At 38.2% G+C, this 9,043-nt stretch overlaps 1 protein-coding gene across 1 annotated transcript; it reads left to right on the top strand.

Moving 5' to 3' along the window:
- The first annotated feature begins 4,295 nt into the window (after positions 1-4,295).
- LOC137398360 (putative CENPB DNA-binding domain-containing protein 1) lies at positions 4,296-6,041 on the top strand. The gene is made up of 2 exons (XM_068084468.1): positions 4,296-4,817; positions 5,667-6,041. The coding sequence occupies exons 1-2, from the start codon at positions 4,296-4,298 to the stop codon at positions 6,039-6,041; spliced, it is 897 nt and encodes a 298-aa protein (XP_067940569.1).
- The last annotated feature ends 3,002 nt before the right edge of the window (positions 6,042-9,043 follow it).

Consider the following 9,043-nt stretch of genomic DNA (forward strand, 5'->3'; position numbering starts at 1 on the left):
TATTATGAACTATAGTGGTTATTTTACTTATCTGTTGAAGTCATTTTGTTGTCAAATAAATATAGTATCCCAATATTGTCACCGTTATGATCAGTCAGTTGCCATTCACAAGCATTCGTGATATTAATAGTCACAATCGTAAAATAGCTCAAATTCGGTTTTGCATTTAGATTTTGAGTTTGAAAACTACACTGCACAGCTTTGCCTGCTGTCCCACCTTATTGGCAAGGTAAAACAATGTGAAACCGATGAAAGACTTTGTCATTTTATATTAGGGGTGGCAAACTATTAATCAAAAACTAGAAAAAAAATGCCGTTGTTTGGGTAATTATATTCAACTTTAGGCATATACTACGACCTTTACTAATTTTAAAATTACTAAAGGTAGGTAATTTGAAAAGTTTTATTTTGATTAGATACATTATTTTGGTTAGGTATTACCCCTACATTGCAGAAATTCAATGTTTGCCATTGTGACCTGCGGGGGGGGGGGGTCTACAGGCTGAATAAGCTAATGAAACAATAACAGCGATTCGTGTTTTCTAAAACCTAACAAGGCAACGTGACCGCCCCGCGAGAGTTGTGTTTGCTTTGAAACCCAGGCTAGCACAATCCTAATAGAGCTCCATCATTAAACCACGCCCATATGATAGCCGTCGGCTATCCTTTTGGGCTGTATATCATTGCTGAAACAAAGAGATGAATTAAAGTAGTGATCAACATTAAAGCCTGGTTTCCATATGACAGCGCAAAGATCGTGTGAGACCCAGTGACCGTGCGCAATGCATTTCTTGGGCTGTGATGCAGTGCTTCCATATCGCGCGTAGGCACCACGCTTGTATTGGACCGGGTGAATAACTTCCTTACTTTTTCGTAGGAGAGACAGATTTCTTTGGAAAAACAGCCCTCCGTTGCGAAATTGCGCTGTCATATGAAAACCAGGCTTACTCTTTCGTACGGGAGACTGATTTCTTTGGAAAACAGCCGTCCGTTTGAATTGTGGGATAGGTTGAAAAGGTCTAGCGGTGTATTGTGGGATGCATCACTGCCAGCACCCATCGCAAGGATCTATTCTGTTTGATCCTTGCGATCAGTGTACGCACGTCGCGCTATCGTCCCACATTGACGTTTCCATATCGCAGCTGGCCTACGCACGACGTCGTGCGCCTTGTTGTGCGCCTTGCGCTGTCATATGGAAACCAGGCTTAAGGGCTGGTTTCAGATCATGTGTCATGGAAGTAAATGTATGGTAGATGGCAGTAGGCACTGTGCAGTAAAAATTGTAAGTGGAAGTCGTAATGCTCTGCCAAATTGCACCATGCTAAACTGTAATGACGCAGGTAACAGGGCAGTCCTAAGAGAGATAAACGAATGAAAAGGGTTGTAAACATAGATTAAACATATCAAAAACAAATAGAGATGAATGAAGAGAGTCGTAAACATAGATGTAACTCTCAGAAACAAAGAGAGATGAATGTAGTTAGTCATAAACATAGATGTAACCTATCAGAAAGATGTATCCTATCAGAAACAAATAAAGATGAATCAAGATAGTCATAAACATAGATGTAACCTACCAGAAACAAAGAGAGATGTAGATGGTCGTGTGATGAGAATGATTGTAAACTCTGATTGGTCAACTGATTACAGTCAATAACTCAGGTTGAGGTTGAAATGATTTGTTGATACAAGATACATTTGTTGATGTAGCGGGTGATGGGTGTAAGTTATGGAGTTATCCACCCTATTGTGCTCAAGTATATGTATTAAGGACTTGAGTTGAACCAACATGAAATTAAGTTTTCTTTTGAAAATAAAAATACACAGCCACAACATAGATGTATTCACACTATTTCATACAAAAATAGACTGAGTTAGTAATTTTGTAGAAATGTAGTAATTTTACACAAAAGTCTACAATAAAATTCAACTCTTGCTTAAGTAATTTGTGACCTTTTGCTTTTGTACAGAGCACAACAAGTACAAGTGATCTCAGTGAGTAACACAGAGGAAGCAATTCTAGACAGACCATAAAGTACTCAATATAAGTTTATTTATGTGAATATTCATATAGGAAGTATAGTTCAGTTGGTAGAGGAGTTCACTGGTGACCATGAGATCTCAGTTACCACTGCTCCCTTTCCTAGCTACCTGGCAGCTGAACCAGGACAAGGCTATGATAAATGGGCTACTGGTTAAAAGGATTAAATGGACTCGGTCGGATAACATGAACCTAATGGAGTGCTAGTTCATGAGAAAACCTAAGAAGTTAGGTAGTATATGTGAATGTAAACTTGTCCTGAATTGCCTCTGACTGCTTAACAACTTGTTGTATAAAGTAACAATATAGTCAGAGACAGATGATATCAGAACTTGAGGTGGATGCAGCCAGAGAACAGAAGACTCAAGTAACCTCTATCAAAGAGAAACATGTATCTAAACACACAATGGATAAGATGCACACCATGACTTGTGTTGACTCACTCATTGATAAATACATGTACCTTGAACCTGACACCCTTGATATAAGGAGTGAGAGAGCTGCTACTGACCTCATGGTCAGAGTTTAAGATCGACTCGAGTTCCTGAAGTTTTTGCTTATTTGTAGAGTTCTACAATGTTTCTTCTTAGCATCTCTTTTACTTGCTGGTACCTCATAGCAAGGTCACTACAACGTGCACTTAATGTATAGAAATGTAAGTATGTTCAAGTGTATGAAATCACAACTGGTCCAGACTCTGGTAATTACCGATAGTAGAGAAGAGAACCAAGCATGCTAACTGTCCTTAAGAGACAGATATTGACAAATATCAAGTAAACATTCACTCATGGTCAGAGTTGGTAGGGACGAGTGAAGGTCAAAGAATCACGACAAATTTAAAGTGAGCTACCAAAGCAGTGCAATCACTAGAAATGAATAAACTGGAATTTGACTGTTCAATGAGATTTTCGTTAATTGCAAACGTGCATTCCACAACCTTGCTCATAAAGATGGAGTTAATGAGGGCTAACAATCCACAATTTTCGTAGATAAATGATCTGCTCGGATTAGCTAATCATCTGATAATCATTAGTATCAAACTCATCAGTAGTAGTATTAGTATTTGGTAGTGGATTTTCTACTGATTCTTTTTTCTGCATAGTTCATGAGAATCAAAGGTCAAATTAGGGTCAGCCTAAATTAGTGAAACGTAACAAATAGTCATTTGAAATTATTTTGCCCACAGGAAAGGAAACTCTGAAAATAAACTTGCCTAGCAAGGTGTTAAAGGAATTGTGATGGTACTTGATAATGATAAACTCAATACTTCACAGACTGCAGCAACAGGGTGACAATACCTTAATCAATTACACTCCAGTGTCTGATATTAGAGAGAAAGGCTGTCTTATGGAGAAACTGAGCAAGTTAGAGCAATTATGGTAGCTTTAGAGTTATTTCCTCTTGTTGGAGAATATCAAATGGGAAGTACAGTCAAACATGGATAACTCGCCCACGGATAGCTCGAACACATGGTTAATTCGAACGGTTTCTTTGGTCCGTTCCCACGTAATGATAAATTGCTATATATAACTCAAACTCAACACTATTAATTCGAACTGTTTTTTTGCCCAACGGCTACCGAAACGGTTGTTATCGCTTTAGAAAATCACTTTATTCAAAGCCATAGAGCTAAACCTCATCTTTTCGTAATTCATAATCGTCGTTATTACCACCATCGGCAAAATATTTTTGTCAACGACTTTTCTAAAGGTTTGGTGAAATTTGATTTATACTGCTATAGCACCGGCTAGCCGGGTCACGCTTGCAAGGATTTTCGCCACGCACATACAAAACAAAAATCGCATGTTGTTTTTGTTTTGTATGTGCGTGGCGAAAATCCTTGAGTGCGTGGCGTAACCCAGCTAACCCGTGATGAATAGTTTTCCGACGTTGATTCCATGTTGAATCAACGTTGGAATATTGAATGTTTAAAACGTCTTAAAGATTGTTGTAATTAAACGTATACGTTGTCTTAGCTACAAAACACTATTCATCGTTTGACCTAAACACAGAATACAGACGGTTCCCTACTTACGAACATTCGAGTTACGAACAACGGTACATACGAACAGGGTCTGCGCGTTCGTAAGTCCGTATGAATTACCGTCGGAATTACCGTCGGTATTACCGACGTATTAGCGGCAGAAAGACAGAAAGAGGCACTACTCAGAAGCACCACCCAGCATCAACCTTCCTCTGCCTTATATATTTTATCATTACGTACAGTAAATATCTCTGTCATCCATTATTCAATATGGTTGGTGAAAAGCGAAAGGCTTCTAGTGAGAGTGATAGTGCAAAGAAGAGGCAAGCCATCTCATTTGAAAGGAAAGTGTCAATAATAAAGCAGCTTGATGCGGGTGAGAAAATGGTGAGCGTTGCACGGGCATACAACTTGAATCGTTCGACAGTCGGTACCATTTATAAACAGAAAGATCGTATAATGGAACACGTGAAAGGTGCAGTGCCTATGCAATCGACGATCATTAGCAAAAAAAGAGGGAAAATCATAGAAGAGATGGAGAAACTTCTCACCATTTGGCTCGATGATCAGCAACGGCGGCGTTTTCCTCTGAGCCTTCTGCTCATTCAGGAGAAGGCCAAATCTATCTTTGAGGATGTCAAGGCTAAGGCTGGGGAAAGCGCTGCCGAAGAAACGTTTTCTGCCAGCTGCGGATGGTTTTCCCGTTTCAAAAAGAGGGCGAATCTCCACAATGTGTCTGTGTCCGGAGAGGCAGCATCTGCGGACACAGAGGCTGCCGAGCGATTCCCCCAAGTGTTGAAGGAGATCATTGAGGAGGGTGGCTATTCGGCGAAGCAGATCTTCAATGTCGACGAAACGGGTCTTTTTTGGAAGAAAATGCCAGAGAAGACCTACATTAGTCGTGAAGAGAAGACGATGCCCGGATATAAAGCGGCTAAAGACCGCCTAACCTTAATGCTTGGGGCGAATGCTGAAGGGAGCTACAAGCTGAAGCCACTGCTAGTTTACCGTGCAGCTAACCCTCGAGCCCTGAAGAATGTGACAAAAAGCTCTCTCCCCGTTATATGGATGTCAAACACAAAGGCATGGGTGACACTCGCTGTATTTGAAGACTGGTTCTTTCACCATTTCATCCCAGAAGTGAAGTTGTATTGCCGAGATAATAGAATTCCATTCAAGATTTTGCTAGTGCTGGACAATGCTCCCGGCCACCCCCCACACTTGGATGATTTCCATCCTCATGTTAAAGTTGTGTACCTGCCGCCAAACACAACTTCACTTCTGCAGCCGATGGACCAGGGTGTTATTGCCAATTTCAAGAAATATTACACCCGACGGACATACAGGATGGCCTTGAAAGCAGTAGATTCTGACCCCGAGATGACCTTACGGAGCTACTGGAAGTCGTATAACATCTTGAACTGCGTAAAAAACATTGATGCATCATGGCGTGAGGTTACCGAGGTCAACCTCAACGCCGTGTGGAGGCTTCTATGCCCTCAGTTCGTCAACGACTTCCGTGGCTTTGATCAGGAGGGCATCAACAAAGAAATCCTCAGCACGCTTGTCGGCCTAAGTGACAAACTCGAGCTTGACCTGCAGGAGGAGGACTTCGAGGAATTGCTTGAGTCCCATGGGGAGGAATTGAGTAACCAAGACCTCATGGAGTTGGAGGCTCAGCAACGTGTCGAAGAGGAGGAGGAAGAAACGCCTGTCCCCATGAAGAAATTCGAAACGAAACTCTTGGCTGAGGGGTTTTCGCTCATAGATAAAGCCATCGCACTCTTCGAGCTGCAAGACCCAAATATTGAACGCTGCACAAAGGTTGCAAATCAATTGAATGATACCATACAGTGCTACCGCATCATTTTTGATGAAAAAAAAAAGAAAACTGTGCAATCATCGTTAGATCACTTCTTTTGCCCAGTTTCTAGTCAATCCTCTAAGGAAGATACTCATCAACCCTCATCTTCTTCCTGCATTGGTGTTACGGAGAAGGAAGTACATGTAGTGTAACTTTTGAAGCCCATTCCAGCGACGACGAAGACCCTCTCATGATATAAAATACGTAGTACAGTACTGTACGTGTTCTCTCCATTTTATTAAATGTTATATAAAAATACATACTGAACGTATTCTCTCCATTTTATTAAATGTTATATAAAAATACGTACATACTGTACGTACGTATTCTCTCCATTTTATTAAATGTTATATAAAAATACATACTGAACGTATTCTCTCCATTTTATTAAATGTTATATAAAAATACATACTGAACGTATTCTCTCCATTTTATTAAATGTTATATAAAAATACGTACATACTGTACGTACGTATTCTCTCCATTTTATTAAATGTTATAAAAATACATACTGTACGTATTCCCTCCATTTTATTAAATGTTATATACAAAGAAATAAATGTTATACAAGCCTTAAACATACTTATATAAACCTTCAATATATTTATATAGACCTTAAACATAAAATATAAATCAAAATATAGCACTGAAGCAACTTACGAACAAATTCACCTTACGAACAATCGCTCGGAACGTAACTCGTTCGTAGGTTGGGAACCGTCTGTACGTGTGTACATTCAATAAGTATCTATTAAAAAAGCGTGGGTGATATAGAATGAACGTAAAACCTCGTAAAACTTCTAATTGAACTGCCTCGGAGTGTTGCTCTTAACGAATCCCAGGTAAAGTAAGGTAATCTTTGCATAAACTTCAAGAAAAAATGGCAAAATTGATCGTGGGTAAACCCCCAAAAGAAAAAATGTCTTTTCTTTTGAGCATTTCAACAACGATCAAGTTTTGCCAATGTCAATCTAAAAAAACGTCCTGGCAATAACATCACCTCAAACAATGAACCAATCTCAAGTGATAGAAAAATCTCTATACTTTTTGATAAAAACGTTTTAAACTTTACATTAGAAGCATTTAATTTGAAACAAGCCATTTGTGCTTTTGATTTATATTATAGTTTGTATATGTACATGTATCTACTAATAAATAAGTAAATACATGGACTTGTGACAGTGCTCTGATAACTTGAACGCTCTGATAATTCGAACACTTTTGCTCGGTCCCGTGAAGTTCGAGTTATCCATGTTTGACTGTATGTGTATTACGTAACGACCTAGCATCCATCTGCTCTTTATCACCAGTGTACATGTTACGAATTGTTGTCATAATTTTCATTTTCATAGCTTGTAAATGGTTTCAAACATTGAATATTTAATTTATCGAAGTGATTCAAACTGCCAATTTTTTAAATCATTGTGTCAACAAAGTAGTACTGCTTACGAAATGTGTCTTCAAATTTAGAATAAAACTAAAATTGAAAATGCCAAAGTGCAAAGAAGGACACAGGCTATAATATCATCACAGGTCAATTACAAACAATAGATATCAACTGGTAGAGATATTTCTGTGTTTCTCGATGTACAATTATTAAGAAATATTTGACAAATCGGAGGCAAGTTAGCAGATTTATTGCATCCAAAGGGTTTAATCTCGCTCTACTAGAAAAATAGTGCAAAATAAAGTGCGACAAGTGCTAAATAAAGGTAAAAAGGGATAAATTAATCTTCCGAAAATTTTGATGAGCCATTTGAAAAATACACCGCTAGCGTCTATGTGAGCCCTGCCTCCAGTTAACCGTCACTACAGAAGAAGTGTTGAAAAATAGAGCACCATGGCGTCCATTTAGAGGTTTTACGGTATTTTAGAATAGTAGTGTACATATATCTCTGAGCTTTATTCACACCACTCCCAGGGCACTAGTATTCATAATCACTATTAATGTAAAACTTCTATTTGAATGCCATGGCATTCTACATTCCTACCTTTCCCCTATAGTGGCAATCAGATAGAGGTGGCGTTCAAATAGAGGCTGGCATTGTAATTTTCAAATATGACGTCGCAATAAAGAAATTTAACCTTTTTACAGGCGAAGGGAATTTCGCCAATTTTTTGCACTCGCCTTCAGGCGGAGCGACATTAACTCTTTTGGATGCAATAAATCTGCTAAGTTATCTTGAACTTGTCAAAAATCTTTAAATAAATATGCATTGGGAACCCAATAAATATCTCTACAAGTTCATACATATTGCTTTTAATTATTCTGTTGATATGATGGAATTGCGGCCTGTGCCCTGCTTTGCAATTTGGCGGAGCTTTAAATTTTTCATTCCGCTGTACATTTGAAAATATATTTTGATTTTATAATTGTATTTAACAATGTTGTACAAAATTCCATTGCACTCATTGTTATGTTTACTACAGCTTGCAGCCAAAACTAGCTTTATATGAGCAATCGAAGAGGAGTTGTGAGCACCGATCCATTGTAAGACGAGTTAAGAAAACCGCTATCGAATAATATCCTACAAATCTGCAAATTTATAAGTCATATAATAATAATTTATCAAATGCTACAAATATAATACACTCAAGAATAAGTTACATAAATGAACCATATTTATAACACAAGCAAAAATAAAAATTGACAATTTTGAAACAAAAATATCTGCATCGATTGCTCGACCAGTTGCCATCTGATCGTTGCTTTCGATAGAACAAACATATTCTGATTGTTTATTACCTTCCACAATATCTTCTGACCTCAAATCTTCTTTGTCACTGCTAAGCGAGTTAATATTACCATCCGAATTATTTTTTTGGCAGAGTATAACTTTTACGCATAGAATTTCCCACAAATAACAATAAACTTTATAAATAAATAATAATAATTCTTTAGTCGGATGGGCGCGAGGCAAACTTTTAACCTAAAACTAGTTGCTCACATACCATCGTAAATGTAAACCATTTTTCAGATCCATATAAGTATCAAGACTGCGTTGAACAAGGAACAACTATTATTCTGATGCAGTTATTGATTATTTCTAAGGTGTTGCTACTAAAGCCTTAACAGATCAGAAGTGCTCAATAAGCCAATGCTAGTAGTACAGTATGGTAGAGAAGGAGATACCTATAACTGAGGCTTATTGTA

This window comes from Watersipora subatra, chromosome 6 (genome assembly GCF_963576615.1).
Source record: "Watersipora subatra chromosome 6, tzWatSuba1.1, whole genome shotgun sequence".
NCBI classification, from domain to species: domain Eukaryota; kingdom Metazoa; phylum Bryozoa; class Gymnolaemata; order Cheilostomatida; family Watersiporidae; genus Watersipora; species Watersipora subatra.